The sequence below is a fragment of the Limulus polyphemus genome, unplaced genomic scaffold (genome assembly GCF_000517525.1).
Source record: "Limulus polyphemus unplaced genomic scaffold, Limulus_polyphemus-2.1.2 Scaffold113, whole genome shotgun sequence".
NCBI classification, from domain to species: Eukaryota; Metazoa; Arthropoda; class Merostomata; order Xiphosura; family Limulidae; genus Limulus; species Limulus polyphemus.
The window spans coordinates 352,411-371,182 of NW_013665723.1; the positions used below are offsets into that span (position 1 = coordinate 352,411).

At 31.7% G+C, this 18,772-nt stretch overlaps 1 protein-coding gene across 1 annotated transcript in view; it reads right to left on the minus strand.

Moving 5' to 3' along the window:
- Positions 1-6,089: 6,089 nt before the first annotated feature.
- LOC111089139 overlaps positions 6,090-18,772 on the minus strand; it is a 126,432-nt gene continuing 113,749 nt past the window's right edge. Inside the window, exons 5-7 of the mRNA XM_022401052.1 lie at positions 14,222-14,281; positions 7,278-7,361; positions 6,090-6,869 (exon numbers count right to left, since the gene is read on the minus strand). Coding sequence (XP_022256760.1) covers positions 6,450-6,869; positions 7,278-7,361; positions 14,222-14,281 — 564 coding nt within the window. The 3' untranslated portion in view covers positions 6,090-6,449. The remainder of the gene's footprint in view (positions 6,870-7,277; positions 7,362-14,221; positions 14,282-18,772) is intronic.

The window sequence follows — 18,772 nt, forward strand, 5'->3', positions numbered from 1 at the left end:
CAATACTTACCACAAAAAAGTGATTGTCACATTTCTTCTTGTAAAATGAACGACCTAGAGCCCCGCGTAATCATATTATCTTTTTTTAAACTGATAATATGAACCTGAGAATTAGAACAGGTGGCCCAGTTCTCCTCGCTCTATCCTAACTATTTTTTATATAACTACATACTAATTGCTATGTAGTGATAGTGATCAGGATTCGATTCTCGTGTTCCTCATGAAAATATCGTGTTAATTGTAAATGTTTAAATCAAACTCTGTTTTTAAAGTAATTCCATAACGTGTGTTGTCAGTTTCTCAGCACAATGGTTTAGGCCACCTGAACAGTAAATGGCAAATTATCTATGTGGTCAGAGAGGAAAGTAAAATATTTTGCTTTTCAAAATTACATCTTCTAAAACAAATTATTTAATTAGTAATCACTTAGCCACTTCATCGATATTAATGAATATTAATACACACACCTATCAATAAGTAAATATCCATCCAAGAATACAAATCGCCTGTACCAATGGAGTCATATACAAATAATCCCGACGTGTAGATGAAGATATAGTTTGGTAAAGAAAAGTATGTACATCATCTGAGTTCCCAAAAGTAACAGAAAGGACATTTTCTGTAAATGGAAGTGTGTAAAATGACTCGCATCAAACGGCTTCTGCTGTTATACTACAGGAGCGTTTGTACACCTATACCATCAGAAATGATTTTCTTAACATGAGTCACGACAGCAGAATGGCTAGACGAAATTACTCCTCATTCCAGGTAATAGCCTACGTCGACAGCAGTGTGCATCACAGATGCTATCACACCTTCCTGCCTTTTTGGACAGTATATGGTACAATCCTTGGATAGTGAACGCACCTGGGTTTGACATCTATTCTACTTAGAATTTTTGTTGAAACATCTGCAAGCAGCAACAAATAATGCAAGATTTCAGTTATGTGTGCCATTTTGTATGCAAAGGGATGGTCACTACTGCTTGATATATCATAGTCCTATAGAAAGGTATTTTATCTCTGTACGACAATGACTAGCTTGCCAATCAAAAGCGTGTCTTCGTGTTTATTCAGTCCGAGAAGCGATGGCTTGAAGATTAGGGCACTACTGCTCTCCCTCGGAAGGCAGATCAGTGGATAAAAACCATTTTAAGTATGTGTGGTCCATATGTTCTATAAAAGTGTCTTTAGAAACCAATTTCTGTGAATACTTTCATCCTACATCTTCCTGAGGAGTGGTATGCAATTCCATAGGTCCGGATTTCAGGTATTATAAATACATTATTCCAACAAAAGTCATGGGACACACCTCTTATTGCAGGAAAATGGGTGTGACGACAAAATATGCAAATAGTTTGGCCTATAAAGGTGATCAGCGGTTCGCTCAGAAGTCATTTCGAACTTGTACGCCGAACGATGAGTACACGGAAAGAGCTAACAGAGTTTCAGAGGGGAAGGATAGTTGAATGTCATTTGAGGAAAATGTCTGTACCTGCTATTGCGCAACAATTAAACATTACCAGGTCGACAACTGGCAACGCGCTGAAGAGATGGAAGTCCACAGGTGACAATGAGCCCATGAAACGATCAGTTAAGTGTAAAATACTGACTGACAGGAGCCTACGAGCCTTGAGAAGACTGGTTACGTCATCTCGGCGTCAGACCCTAGAGAATCTGTGTTTGGAGATGCGAGCAGCTACATGCAATGCTATAAGTGTTTCCACGACACATCGAGAACAGCATTCCATGAATTTTCACGGAAGAACTGCAGCCTACAAGCCGTTGATAACAAAAACAAATGCACATCGTCGATTGGCATGGGGCAAAGCACACCGAACCTGGACCGTGGATCAATGGAAATTGGTCCTGTGGAGCGACGAGTCACGCTACACGCTCTTCCACTCTGATGGATGTGTTTGGGTATAGAGGATGCCTAGAGAACGCTTATTATCTGAGTATGTTGTCCTAACAGTGAAGTTTGGAGGTGGCGGCATCATGTTCTGGGGGGTGCTTCTCGTGGTATGGACTAGATCTACTGGTCGCAGCGCATGGATCCGTGAATTTTGAGTCCTACACTGACGTTCTGAACAATTCTGTGTGTCCTACATTGTGACAATTTTATGGTATCAGCCCTTACACCTTCCAGCATGATAACGCTCCATGTCACAAAGCAAGGATTGTGAACGCGTGGTTTGAAAAGAATAACATTGCAGTGGCCAGCACAGAGCCCCGACCTCAACCCGATAGAGCATCTTTGGGATGAACTGGAACGCAGAATTAGGGGATGGACAAGACGGCCGTTTTCAGTAGTGGAGCTTACTAATGCTTTAAAGGAAAAGTGGAGCACAATACCACCAGCTTTCTACCAGAAATTAGTAAACAGTCTTCCACTACGTATTGAAGCAGTCATTAAGGCCAAAGGCAAGCAACACACTGTTAATTTCTTGGAATAAAGACATGTTTTATACATAACTACCCGTGTCCCACGACTTTTGGTAGGATAGTGTACAATATATAACTGTGTTTCTGTCTTAACACTACAAAAGGTAGATCATTTAATTGATCTTATACTCTTTGTTTCATGATTTGTTTATTTAATAAAATGGCAATCCTACTAGAGTAGGTGTTTTTCTAGTTTTTAGTAGGCTACATATATATGTAGACAGACAGAGAGAGAGAAAGAAAGAGAAGTTTCATTTCAAGTACTTTTATTGCTAAAACACAAATTACATAAAATTGAACAAAGTAAAAATGTATATTAGTTGGAATGATGAAGCACTTAATAAACGAATGGATTTATAAGTTATTAATATTAATTTTTGAATACTGTCTCATTCGCACCTACAGTTTTATGTTTACCTTGTCTGTTGTTTAGCACAAAGCTACACAATGAACTATCTGTTTCGTGCCCAGCACGGGTATCGAAGCCCGGTTGTCAGTGTTATAAGCCTTCAGGCTAATCGTAGAACCACTAATACTTTATACAGCTGAACATCAATTTATCTTTAGGTACAACATTTCTTCTACAATTTTTGTACTATTAGTTATCACGGTGTATTTGAGCTAGAAAAGTATGCCCTATCTACGAACTGGAACGTTTGGTGAAATTTAAAAACTGTACTGCAAAAAAAGGGTGAAGTCTACAAGAAAGCGATTCTAAATTGGTAATTTTTGTTTTAAATTCAACTTCTGATGATAAACATAGGGAAATAATATCTTGTTAACGATATTCGTTTTAACTACTGAAGTTTACGTCAAGTGATCACATAGAGATAAGAATATTACATGTTTTCGTCCGCTATTTTATAGTAATATAAAAACTAAATATTACAGAAGGACGAAAATGAAGTCACATATTATATACAATAAGGTAAAACCAACAAGTTTAGATTCCTATCCTCATGCTCTAGCTTTAACATGTTGGTTTTATCTAGTAATTTATGTCCAAAACTGAATAATATAACATGTTTGTTTTCATTTCTCTTCATATTGTTTCTATAGTTTCGACTGTCGTGTATATATATATAATTAAAAACACCTTAGGTGTGAAAAAAAGAAAGAAATTAGAGCGTGAATTAAAAGAACAAAACAAAACTAGCGGCCGAACTGGTAGATACACTTATACCATTGATAGGAATTTTACAGCAAATATTCATTCATTATTTACCTATATCGCATATTTTGTTTTACTCACTATCATGCTTCAAGTTGAACAATAAACGTGAATGAATATTTCCTGTAAAATTATTATCAATGTTATAATTGTAGCTAACAGTTTGGCCGCCAATTTTTATTTCATTCCCTCAAGTCGCACGCTCAATCCATTTTTGGCCGCACCTTTTTTTTCACACCTAAGGTGTTTTTAATTAGATATAATGACGTTTTGTCAATACACACCGACAAACCACAGCAAGCATGAAAATGACACTCGATAGTAACCAAATAGTAACATTAGCTTTAAGATCACAACCTCTTGGATCGCAATAGACCTATACTTTACAGAACCAACCAGATTCTTTAGAATATATGGTGGTAGTTTTCCTATCTAAATCAGCGTTAATAACTTCCTTTATAGTAACACCATGGAATCTAGATTAACAGTTTCTTGTCATCACTCACATGCACTCAGTACAGCCGTATCAAGCAACATTATTTACGCTAATTGCTTTGACTAATATCACGTGACACTAAGCACTCTTTAATTAGGAGAAATTCATAAAATTTAGCAAATTTGTGCTTAAGATTTGGCAATGAATAATAACCGTCCACCCAGATGATTATTTACAAATCTTGAGTTAGAAATTGCTAATTTAGTTTGCTTGGCCTAACCAATATTTATGTATCTGCGCGTGCTTTCACCCTATAGTTTTGCTCCTCTAAGTCGGCTATCTTTAATCCGAATTACTTTTACTCTTAGGTGAAGCTGTAGTAAAAATTGTAAACCGATAGCTCATGTGACTTTTTGCGTAGGCGTGCGCAAAAATTTTGGTCAAAATTGAGCAATTATTTTCTGAATAACTTTACACATCTCGCTTATATTTATACCAAATTTGATACCTAATTGTAGGTTATAAAGGTCTATCAGTGTACACAATTTGAAAAAATCCATAAAAGTTAAGTATGTTTTTTTTTAGCAAATAACGTTTCTGTACTTTCGCTACAAAGAAAAAAAAATAGGAAGAAACTCAATCAAAATTTGATATTTTATATCTCGTGTATTTCTTAATAGATTGCCTTGAAATTTGTTATATGAAGTAAGGTTAAAGCGAAGTTTAAAAGGTCAAAACCTTTGTGCTGGTCTTGGTAGCTTATTGATAAGTGCAAGTTTATTATTAAGCATAAAACTTGTTCTATAATGTACGTTTACAATATAGGCCTAATGTCAGCTTATAAGTTTGTTACAAAAAGTGAGGACTTTTATTTATTTAATGTTTTAAATAATCTTCTCTGTCCAGTGTTTTGTTATAGGTTTTTAAGGACTCACTAATATTGTAAAGTGGAAGGTCTCGTAAAGACCAATTATTTAGACTGGTTTTTAACAAGCACATGTAGACTAATGTTTCAACACTTATTTAATTATTATTATGTCACTACTAATAGTAACATGCTAAATTTCGGCTACATACTTGAAATTTCGTTTAAGTTCTGTCTCGACTTAAGATAACGTTTATAAATTTGGTATTCTAAGCTAACGCTTTCAATATATGAAAATGCAGTCATACCCGATTCTCTCAATTTAAACTAACATACGTGTTTTCTGAAGGCCTTATTTTTAACCATAACTATTGAAATAGCTAATTCATGTAATTTAATAATACTTATTTTGTACACAACATCTCTCAAAAATATTTTACATAGCTGAAAGAGAAAATACAACATTTTTTAACTTACATTTCTCTTATTAACATCATAAGCCAAAGCCAAAGACTTACCATGTCTCTTGAGATATAATTATTAGCTGTATAAAATTCACATTTTACCGACTTTCTATTTTATTTAGCAACGTAAGAAGCAATTTCGCTTTCTTTTTTTCCCATTTGACGAGTTACGGCAGTGCCACCTGGCGTAGAGAATTCCATGAAATATAAATATGTATTAATATTTCCAAAATAACACAGACGAGATATTTTTTGTTTTAAACAACACGTATAAAAATCGTTAATTAAATAATGGATAATGAACGGTTTTGAAGTTCTTAACAAGGTAAATAATTACTTTAAGAACAATATAAAAAAAAAACGAACTATAATTTTACTATCATTTTACATTATACGAGGGAAACTCAAAGATTTCAGTAAAGTTTTCACTTTACATGATGTCTTAATTTATCCAATTAACCTATAGATTGGAAACTAAGGCAATTTACAATATTAAAGTTAGCACTGATTGCACTAAACTGTTGATTAAAATCTTGTGGAATTATGGAAAAGGAAAAAAAAGGAATTTCTACAACGTTAAAATAATCACCATTTATTGTTTAAACTAAATTTTTTGATATTTTTTTAATAAGACCATATTTCTTTAGTATAATTATTGTTTGATAAGTTTATTTAAAACTAAATTTATTTATACTTGTAAAATCTCATTCCCGAAAATTGTACTTGTTATCAATATGTTGTTTTTTTGGCTTTTTTAGATTCCTTACTATAGGAAAATTTAAAATATTTCCTTTCAATTAACATGCCTATTTGACGAACATGTTAAGAAATTATTGTTACTATACACAATTTTCTGAGAAAAGAACCTCTATAATAAGAGGTTGAAATACATTTTTTGTTACAATTGATAATTTCACGTTCTCAAAATGTAATTAATAGCATCCTTGAGTAATAGGGTAATATATTATGTAACAGGTATTTCAGACTCAAAGATTTACTCAAAGATTATTTAACTTTCTCTTTAATGATAGCCACTTATTTTCTCACTTATACTGTTAGAACGTAAATTTTATGTAAGATTCCCCACTGGGGAAGTTCTGGTTCTCGAACAACTGTTCGGCAATTCATTCTCACAACCATTTTCAGATTCTCTGGATTTCATATTGCTGTCACTAGATGGCTCAGCTTGCTCCGTCACAATAACTTTAATTACTGGGGCGATTTCACCTTTGACTTGAAGACTGTTTTTTATCGAGATAGAACCGAGACCGTTGATATTGAGTCGTGGGATGTCGTTAATCGTTTGTTCTTCAACATAAGAACTGAGCTCAGTTGACATGGGTGATCGAGAGGGAGTGCTACAAGATGCACTAGGTGAGGGAACTTCCAGAAAACAAGGAGAAAGTTTTCCATTCACGGCGAGTCTTGGAACAGTAAGTTTGGAACATGGTGAACTACCTTCTCGGTCGAATCGAACAACAGGAACTGACTAAGTAAAACAATATATCAGGATTAAAATATTTTTTTCTCTTTACAAAAATGATATATATACATTCTCTAATATGGAACCATATACATAAGTAATTCTTTAAAAAGAACGACAAAAACAAAGGCGCACCAAACAACCAATATATAAATGAAATGGATGCCAGTAGGGTAACTTAATTAAATTACTGTGTTCGATAAAGGTCTGGTGGTTAAAGTGCTTGACTCGCACTGTTCAAAGAAAGAAAATTAAAACTAGAATTAACATTATTTGTGTATTACGATGACGTAAGGTATACTTATACGAAAATACTTTAATTGCATTTGTCACTGGAATGTGGAAATTACAATAACGCGTTCTATTTCACCAAAACACAGTTTTGGTTTATATATATATATATATATATCTTACTTGAAATTGGCCGTGTTGTCTTCCTCCTCCTCGTCCTTCCAAATATTCCTGATATTGTGAGATCGCACATAGTACACAATAGACCTGTAGACAAATAAATATAATTTGAACATCGTAAACGACATCAACGATATTTCCTGCTAAAAATTGTAAAGGTTATGGTAATAATCCAATTGACCATAATTGTTTCTTTTTAATGCTGCGCCTTGTTTTAACATTTGTTCAAATGGTATAGTTTTACAAGTGCATCCTATATTTATCTGAGAACATTGTAGCAAATATGTTATATATTATACAGAAAGTTTATTACGTTATGTTTAAACGATTTGAATATCCAAATCACTAAGTCACGTGACAAACACAGTCGATATGCGGCGTTTTGTAATAAGTGGGAATCCACAAACACAAAAATCCGTATCAAAAGCTGATCATGTGGCCTAGGCAATGGTAAACATAATCAAGAAGGATCTCTGTTTAGAAAAGCGACACACGTCACGTAAACATAAGTTTCTTTCAGGCACATACGATCAACCGTTGCATACCTCAAGCATCTACAGAATGAAATAGGTGTTCATGCTATTCTGCGCGAATACATACTGTATGGATTTCTGTGTGACTGGGTTGTTGAAAGACAGTTTGCTTTTCTTGTATACCATATGGATTATGGAAAGCTTTTACAGCGGAATGGCGTTTTTTTTTGGACAGATTGAATACAATATTATTGCTTGTATTATTTGATTTGTAAGTATATTTAAATCGCCTTATTACAGCCAGAAGAACACTCTGTGTTTATTTTCTCTAGCTATACGCATATTTATAGACTGTCCGATTCTTAACATAAAGCCTCTTTATAACTTTGGATTTTACGTGCGTTCGAGACAAAATTGGAGCTCATGTCCTAAATCCTATGGTGGACAGAGCGCAGATAGCCTACGTAGCTTTGCGCTAAAATAAAAGATCCTAGTTGGTACTGACGTTATTGAAATCTCACTCACTTCAATATTAGAAAAGAATGTTTGTTTGTTTTGAATTTCGCGCAAAGCTATACGAGGGCTATCTGCGCTAGTCGTCACTAATTTAGCATTGAAGACTAAAGAGAAGGCAGCTAGTTACCACCATCTACCGCCAACTCTTGGGTTACTCTTTTACCAACGAATAGTGGAGTTGACCGTCACATTATATTTGGTGGGATGGGGATTCGAACCCGCAAACCCGCTATTTTTGGTGTCATTTGTTTTTGATAAAATCACTTAAAACTCCACACGCCAGTAGAATTTAATGAGTTACAACCAAATCACTGTTAATAAACTTGGTTCATATAGTTTTTAATTCTTTGAAGTGCATTGTACATTTGGACATAATTGACATGTGTATTACACTAGTTAGTATATTAATCTACATTCAAGTCATTTTGATAGTAAAAATTGTCGAAACTTTCTCACTAACACCACGGGTACCCATCTAATAAATCTATGCATTTCAATCTTTATAAATTACTGTCTCATGTCATTTCATACTTCTAGTAAGAATGGTATTAAAGTAGCTATATTAAATAATGGAATAATTTTTAATTCTGATGTATTGTAGGCACACAACGCCTGTTGAGTTTGTGCCGTATTTCTCGGCTATGTTTCTTTGTAGTTAAGCACAAAGCTGCACACAAAGCTATCTGTTCTCTTCCCACCACGGGTCTCTAGCGTTCTAACTCCGCAGACATCCCGCTGTGCTACTGGGGGTGGGGGTGGGGGCAATAAGATTCATAAGCTTTATAGTTCACAATAGTTGCTCTACACTAAAACTCATTGAGCAACAAGTTATCAAGTTTTTTTTTAGTGTGCATAATAAAGTTTTATGCATTTACAATCAAGATAAATACGATCTCCTAGTTTTGAAAAAATAACATTATATAGAATTTTGGATGCATTATATGTACATAACTTTAAAAACAAAATGTTATGTGTAAATATTTATAAAAATATGTATGCCAATTAAGAAAAGCAAAATTATAAACAGGGTAATAGCAATAAGAAACTAATACGCTTAAATATGTTATATGTAATTCCATAATAAATATTACTACTATTTCGTATCTTCTTTTTTCGGTTGTTTTTTGCGTGTTCTAAATCTAAAATGGCCTCCTTTGGCCAGTTTGATTCATGTGAAAGAAACTTTAATGGCCAGTTTGATTCATGTGAAAGAAACTTTAATGGCCAGTTTGATTCATGTGAAAGAAACTTTAATGGCCAGTTTGATTCATGTGAAAGAAACTTTAATGGCCAGTTTGATTCATGTGAAAGAAACTTTAATGGCCGGTTTGATTCATGTGAAAGAAACTTTAATTTACAGTTTACCTAAATTCGTGACCCGGCATGGCCAGATGGTTATGGCGCTCGAGTCACAATCTGTGGGTCGCGGGTTCGAATCCCCGTCTCACCAACTATGCTCGCACTTTCAGCCGTGGGGGTCTTATAGTCAATTCAACTATTCGTTGGTAAAATAGTAGCCTAAGAGTTGACGGTGGGTTGTGAGGAATAGCTGCCTTACATTGCTAATTTAAGGACAGCTAGCGCAAATAGCCTTCGTGTAGCTTTGCGAGAAATTCAAAACAAACAAACCTAAATACGTCATCTCTTAATGTATTTAGAAATTTTTGGCACTTTACGAAAATACAGCTATTTGTAAACAAATAATGAAAATTTTGGATATATCCTCTGTGTCAGTTATAATGCTCAACTTGAGCAAAATATTAAAAGAGCAGCAGCGTTTTCATCATATTTCAGACAACATGCTGGAATTATTTACTGACTTGGCTTTTCTATTTCATAATACCTTATTACCCTCTTGTAACTTAAAGTTTATTACTGCATGTTTAAGCGTTTTCCCAAGAAAGACTAGAAAATAATATATCTTTTAAATTCTATTTTCTATTTCAGATTCTTATTAGCTGAGTTTCTGATCACTGGTTTAATTCCGCGTCCTTGTTTATGTCTAGTTAAACTTGGCTATTTGTTCAGCAGAAGGACATTTTAAGTCTGGCATTTCCAGTGATTTTAAATTTTTTGAAGGTTACAACATGTCTCTTTGAGACATAGTCTCACTGAAATTGAACAGTATAAATGAATTTTATTTATACTTTATTAGAATGAATAATCAGCCACGTCTTCTTCAAGTTATTAAACACTAAACGAATTTGACCACATTACAATTGTATGGCGAATATTAACATTTATTTTTGCATTGAATTCACAATTTAATGGATTTGCAAGAAGCTCAGGATTGGAAAATCATCCACAAAAGAAGACCGCGCCTGACAACTGTAAGAAAAAATCGATTCTCTTTCACTCTACCACCCTCCCCGAAGCTTAACAAACATATGTGGTTACTTTATTGTTGAATAGCATTAATTAGCTTAAAACTATTTTTAGAGTGAATAACCATTTTTGAAAATATTAAGAATTCCGTGTCTTGTTATGTCCAGAAAAAGTACGTAAGGTAAGATAAAGTGGCTTATAAACAACTCATTTCAGTAACCTGATGATCATTTAGAGTGTTTGTGATTATGTTTCTCACAAAATGCCATAAGATGAATGTCTCGAAAAGAAATTCTATTAGTCTTATGTTTACACGAGGTACACATTGATCCTAAACAGGAAAAAAAAGGGATGCTAGGTATGAAATACAATACATTGAGATATGAAAATCGCGTATTGTTCTGTTAGACACACGTTATTCGATATTTATATCGACATCTCACCAACCATATAAGCATAGATCATGTCCTGTACAATTCTACTCTACCTTTTCCACGTGACTACATCTTATTGGATTTTTTAGTTTATTGTCAAGACGTGCAGAAGATCACTCTTATTTTCTTCATACTAAATTAAGTTTCAAGAATATACTTCGTATGTCCAACAACATGCTATAAACATGTATGTGTGGATGGGGAACTATGTACTTTTTTTTCAAAAATATTCAAGAAAGTATTAGGAGATATGTTCGTGATGTATAGAATATTTTCAGCCTAATGACCAGAACTTGAATTTATAAATAATTTTGATCCAAAGTTAAGAAATAGATGTTAATTTAATAAAAGAACAATTTGAATGACTTGGCGAATTATATAATGTTGTTTTGTTCTTTTTACCTTGTAGAAGGGTTTAAGGATTGTATTTGATTTTTATTTTATGAAACAAACGTAAGTACAATATTTTTTTTCAAATACAATAAAATCCTGAGTAGAGTTTACTTCTCAGATAGAAGTTGCTTAGCTTAGTAAGATGACTGAACGCTTGAACGTTTGAGCATATGCTGCACGTGTTGGTTGATCAACAACCATGGTTATCCGAAATGCAAATCACGTATATACCTTCAACGTGAACTGTTCTATGTTTCTTTAATAAATGTTAAAATAGAATTTGCACATGTATGTGTTTTGGATAGTTCAGGTTCCTTAGGAAATTAATTGCTATACGCTGTAATCCTATTCCAAGACGGCTGATGATAGGACAAACATGTATAGATTTATTATCGGGTTTTGTTTCTCATAGTTGTAAAACACACACACACACACACACACACACATATATATATATATAAGCAGTCATTTTAAATTTAACTTTATAAAAATATTGCGCAGATTAGTTAAAATGTCATTGATTTAAGAGAAACATCCATTGGATAAGCTGCTAAAGAATAATAAATAGAAATGTTTGTCAACAATGCCTGTTCAAAGGGCAACGCCTTTTTATTCATATACTTCATTTCATTCGTTGATGAGAAAAATGGAGTGATTTGTTTGTTTGAAGATAAGCATAAATATATACAATGGGCTATCTGTGCTCTACCTACCACGGGTATCGAAACCCGATTTATAATGTTGTAAGTCCACCGACATACTGCTGTGCCACTAGGGGGGGGGGGGTGGAGTGAAAGATAAGAATTGTGTAAATGGTACAGAAACTAGTGGAGTCAAGGCTCACTTCTCTCTGAAATCGGATTCAAAATGTGACGACTATTAAAATGTTTTTAGAAATTAAAGTTCAAAGGATGTCTAAAACTAAATTGCTTTTGAAAGAATGTTTTTTAGATATACTAAACACTAAAAATACTAGAATAATAAGATATACTAATCAATATATGTATTTATATTAATGATACTGTACAGGTAAAGAGCAGTAAGACATTATTTAAAGAAGTTGTTTTATGGTAACACATAATATTTTGTTTTGGTTTCGTTTTACATGCTTGATAAACAATTCTAGAAGACATAGAAGTATAATTACATTCAGAACTAGCACTTATATTTCAATTCACGGTCATTACTCCTTACAGACACAAAATATAATTTTACAATATGCAGTAGCGCATTTAAAATGAAGATGTTTAGGGACTATGAACGTGTAAATATTATGGTGACAGATGCTATACAGTCTATGCATATTTTATGATCGTTGATATACCTTCTACAGAAAGTTATTTATATTCGTTAACACAATTTAAGTCTCGGAAAGTCTTGGAATTGTGCGTGTTCACTAGAATGAAGGGAAAGAGAAGTTACTGAAAGTTATGTTGATTGCAAGCAGTTTTTACTCATTTTTTTGAAAGAAAAACTATAAATTAAAAGATTTATTTCACAAACTGCAAATACAAAGTTGATGAGACTTTAAGTTTAAAATATCGTTAAAAAGAGAGTAAATATCAAAAGCTTCCCAAAAAAAGTGTCTATCCACTGAATACTACAAGTTTTGTAAAATTCAAAAGTAGAAATAGCTTATTAAGTTTTGTGAAAAGCTAATGCCTTCGCAAGGAAGAAAAATAAAATTCTAAGAAGGGCGTCAAAAAAGTCCAAATTATTTCTACCATAAAGAAGAGATTTTTGAGACCCAATTCTATGGATAAGATTTATGATTGCTACAGGCAAGCCACAAATACTAAAAATTCTCTGAAGCAAAGCAATAAATCGCTCTTCTCTTTTAAGCCTCAAATTCCACAGCATATACAAAACAGTGCAGACGTCACTGTCACAGAATTTTCAGACATTTCTGAGGAGTCTTCTAATACTGCACCAATAGCATTCTGTACATTTGATTTACTGAAATGAACATTCGGAAAACACTCTCCTCGGATACTAAAAGAATATTCAATGTTGCTCTTTTATATATTCATGGAAACTACAAAACAGAATAACAATAGACCAGACAGGACTGTCTAAGTCAGAAATATACAGATTTGGAGTAAAATCCTATGTAATAAAATATTTGAATCACTTGAATTCCCATTTCCTCCGAACAAACCTACATATACCATCAATAGTAAAAATATATTAACATAATAATCATGTTTTAGAGAAATAAATGTTAGAACGGAAGAGGATGTCCATTAGGAATGCTTGTACATTAGTCACATGCATATATAAGTCACCATAACAACTCTCTAGCATAATGAAATAAAAAATATTAGGTAAACTGACTACATTTGAAAATTCATTTGGTAATATTTTGCGGTAATTATAATTTTACAAAGGTGATGTTATAATACTTTAATATAAAATAAGTACCGAAAACATTTATAAGGTCACATTTATTTAAAGAAAACATTCTATATTTTGCTATAAACATAAAATTGCATTTAGGTAATGATGATTTTTAACTATAAACGCAATAAAATAGTGGTTTTCGTCAATAATAATATGTTTGCACTTGGTTGATTTCCTTGGCTATATTAAATCCTGTTTTAGGCGTAGGTAGTTTATTTATTTGTTTATCAATAAAACACTTTGCTTACATGCTTACCAAATGTTAAAATTCAATTTATTATTATGTAGGCAAGTACCAAGCGCAGCAAATGTGAGACCGAATGTGCAAATAGACTAAAAGGCGAGTTCGTCTTTCAGTTTGATAAAAATTGTGTATCCGAACTGTGTATAAAATAAAAATACTTACATTGATAACACATATTGCCAGATCTGTAACGAACAAAATTCCCAGAACAGTGCTCACTGGCTGAAAATATATCAACGTAAATAAATTCATGATGTAAAAAAACAACATAAAAACACACAAACAAAAACGTAGATTCAAGAAATATTAATATAAAACATTAAAAACCCTATGTCACGGGCGCTTTTGAAAGGTTAACCTTTCTTATTCGTGGGTAAACTGGGAATGGTGATGTAACTGAATAAGTGGTATATATAAAGAGTGAAATCAATGTACTGTTGTAACTGTGTCTTACTTCCGTTGCAACACGGCTGGAAATGAGAGCGTTATTTAAAAAGGTGTTAAAGTTGTGTATCTGTGTACAGACGTGTTTTTCATAACTCTTGTGTTATAATACTTAGTTGAACCTGGAATATAAAGAAACTATTGTGAGTAGTGGTAATTTAGTTTCAATCTATTATATATGTGTGGAAAAGGACTTTCTTAATTAAAAAGACATAAGTTTAAGAAAGTTAAACAATAAACTTTGGCTAAGTCAAGTTGATTTTATTTAAGCTAACCCTAATTGTTTATAGAGTTAACTTTTGACTTTAACTAAGGCAGATATTGAACTTTTGAAGAACAAACAAGAGGTGCTAAAATATGAGGAATAGGAATAGGTAAGAGGAATAGAAATTAGGATGTAGACAAAGAAGATAAAATGGAAGTTGAAGGAAAAAACAGTACAACTTTGCAAATATAATATATAATGACACAAGAGATGAAGGTTGGGCTGCTTTTAGAAAAAGAAGACTAAAGCTTAGATGATAGCCACTTAACTAAAGGAAAACTGAAGAAACCAATGAAACTGAAAGTGGAATCGAACGAAGAAGACAAAACATAAATTTAAATCTGTCTCCAATAACTGTAGTAAACGTACATAAAAAACTGCGATATTTGCGTGGCTAAAGATATTAAAAATTGTTTCACTGTTTAAAATTCAAAGTTATCAAAACACTAAAAAAATGGCGATATTTTTTATTAGAACAGAAGAGGAAAACTTTCGTCAAGTTGTTGGAAAAATGGCCAAATGAAATTTGTCTTAAAGCCAATATTACAGTAAGATTATCCTATAGAATGCAATGGCAAAGAAATAATAGTTGCCAAAGGTGTAAATTACACGATACAGCCTCATTACATCATGGAGTAACTAAAGAGTCCAGGTTTAGAAAGTAATAAAGCGGAAATAATAATGTGCAGAAAAACAGGCGAGGAAACAACATCAGTAAAAGTTTCTTGACAAGCGAGGAAAATGTAAGTAATTAAATTGAAAATGGTTTACATATCGCATAACTACATTTCAAAATTGAAGAACACAAGACCTCCTCGCCCATGATACAATGTTTCAAGTGCCAAAAATTTGGACACGTGACAGGAAACTACCTGAATACCGCAACATGTGTAAGTTGTGCTGGAAGCCATGAATTTAAAGAGTGCATCAGAGAAAGATATAATACTAAATGTGCAAATTATGGAAAGGGTCATCATGAAGCTCTAAGTTGTGTAAAATATAATAAAGAAGAGGTAAAATATAAATACTCCAGAACTTTTGTTGTGGCTACCAAAGATAACTTTAAAGAAGCAGTAACTCAAACCCTGTTAAATGAGAATATAACTGACCAAAAACATGAGATTTTATTGGATATAATCTCGATTTTAACTGATGTGTTTATTAAAATCAAAGAACCTAAAATTACAAGAAGTGATATTATCCTAGCATAAAATGTAAATAATCAGGATTCGGCAACAATTATTAAAATAAATGAACAGGGACAGGTTTGGTATTGTATCTATAAATATTCAAGTGGATTTATCTGAAAAATGGGAGTTGTCTTTTCATTAAAAAAAGTAGTAGTCATGTTGTATGTATTTGTGAAATTTTTAAAGCTAATAATTTTATAAATTATAGGAAAGATAGATAAGAGCGAAAGCATAATTTAGGGTTGGTAAATTTAGTTATGGAAAATAAATATTTAATATACAAGTTTTGCTAGTAGATATTTGTAAAAATTGTATAAAAAAGTACTATTGGAGATATATTTTAGAAAATACTAGATTTATAAAACAAAAATAATCAATGGAGATTTATACAGTAAAGATGTAGCCTGGGATTGGAAAAACAAATAGTAATGGAATTAATTTAATGGATATATTAGATGATTAAGACTTAATTTTACTTAATGATGAAACATGTACTCATACAAGTAACATAATGGAAGAATCTGATATACTAGATTGTGATTACAACTAAGAAATACTATAAACACACACAGAACATTTTCATGTTGGCGAGGATATAAATAGTGATATTTTACGAATAGGTATTTACATTAAATTATATGGAGAAGAAAAAAATTAAATACAAATAATAAAAAAATTGAAATATAATTTTATAATCCACATTGGGATAAATTCAATAGTATTTTAGTAGAAAATCTAAAGGATTACACTTTGGTACTATAGAAAATACTAACGAAATATATCAATATGTTCATGTTATACATTCTAGTTTTGATAATACCATTGAAGTAAGTATTCCTAAATATGTTTGTAAGAAATGTACCTAGAATTTCACAAAAAAATTAAATGTGCTATTAAGTTTAAAAGGAAGTTAAGGAAATTATATATTGTGGTGAGGGGGGAGAGTAATTATTTTAAAACACTTTAATAAGCCACACAATATTGTAAAACAGTTAATTAAAGGACAAAAAATAAGCATTTTGATATTTTCTGAAGAGATTTGGATTATGAAAAAATCCAGCTATTTTTTGGAAAATGAGTAAACATTTCATAAATAAAGATAATAATAATAATGATACATTTAGCTATCCAAATTTAAGTTTTAATGATGTAGTAGCTAAAACTGATAAAATTAAAGTTAAAATGTTTAAAGATTTAATGTATAATATAACTAAATATAATGTAAGAAGTAATTTTAACACTAAATGGTAAGGTATGTAAATGATGGAATTATAAATGAAGAAAAATTAAATGAAATTTTTCTATTAATGTTAAGAATACTACTGATAGTGATAGATATAATAATCCATTCAATTTTATTTGTAAATACATTAGTGTTAATGAGTTTATTAAAGCAATAAAATCTATGAATAAAAACATAAATCCTGGCTATAATGGAATACAATATAACATGTTAAAGAATGTAATGAAGGAGTTATTAGCAAATTAACAAGTTTACTAAATTTATCATTTAAGTTGGGGTACATTACCATGTATTCAAAAGAAGTCAAATAATCATGATTCCAAAAACCTAAGAGAAAAGTGATCCATATAATTACAGACTCATAAGTCTAACTAGTTGTTTATTTAAAATATTTGAAATAATTAAAAATAACAAGTTACTGGAATTTTTAAAAGAAGAACGACATGTTAAGTAACTATCAAACCTGTTTAAAGAAACAACCACCAATATCAGAGCAACTGGTTACATACAGCATCTGTGGTGGATGGCTTTAACCGAAAAAAGTACTAGTGAAGCTGTCTTATTGGATGTGGAAAAAGCATTTGATAAGATTTGGCTTAATGGACTAAGTTATAAATTACTTTGTTGTAATTAAGTGCATAAATAATTAAATAATATTAATGTAAAATATATTGAATCTGAAGTTTTTATTCTTAAGGTAAGAGTACCACAACGTACAATGTTAAGTCCATTATTATTCTGTATGTATAGAAATGATATTCCATGTCCAATAAGTTCGCATAGCTATATAAATATAGCCCAATATGCCGATGATATCACAAGCTGGTTAACGATTTATTCTACTCCAGCTATAAATAAAAATTTACAAGTGGCTCCAGTGAAATTGAAATTATGGTATAATTTATGGAGAGTGTACCTTATCTCATATAAAACTAAAGTTATAATGTTCTATGTAAAAGTGACATTTCAAAAAAAATTGAGATAGAGCAAATGTTAAACTTAAAATATACGACAATGAATTTATTAAAGTAAATAATGTTAAATATTTATGTGTATTTTACGATAGAACATTAAACTGAAAAAGCCATATTGAATATTTCGTTAAATAATGTTGGGTTAGATTAAACATGCTGAAAATAATTGTACATAATCGAAACGGTTGTACAAGTCGTACATTACTTACAATTTCTAAAGTATATATTGGATCTTTAGTACATTATGTTGGAATGGCCTAGTCTAATATTAACATAAATAGTTTAAGAATATTACAAATTATTCAGAATAATGTGCTGAGACAAGCAACTAGGTCGCCTATTTATATATCTGTTACGTTTTTGCATAGACAATTAATTAAAAAAAAGAAATATTTATTTTTATTGAAATAAATAAAAGAAAAACACATTTCAAAAGGATTAATAAATACAATTAACCCTTAAGTTTATATTATTATAGAATTGCTTTAATCAAAGCTTATTTTGGGGTTATACATTTATCCTTTTAATATAATATATATATATATATAATTATTTTATTTATATATAGTCGTGGGAGGCAGGCACACAGGGGATAGG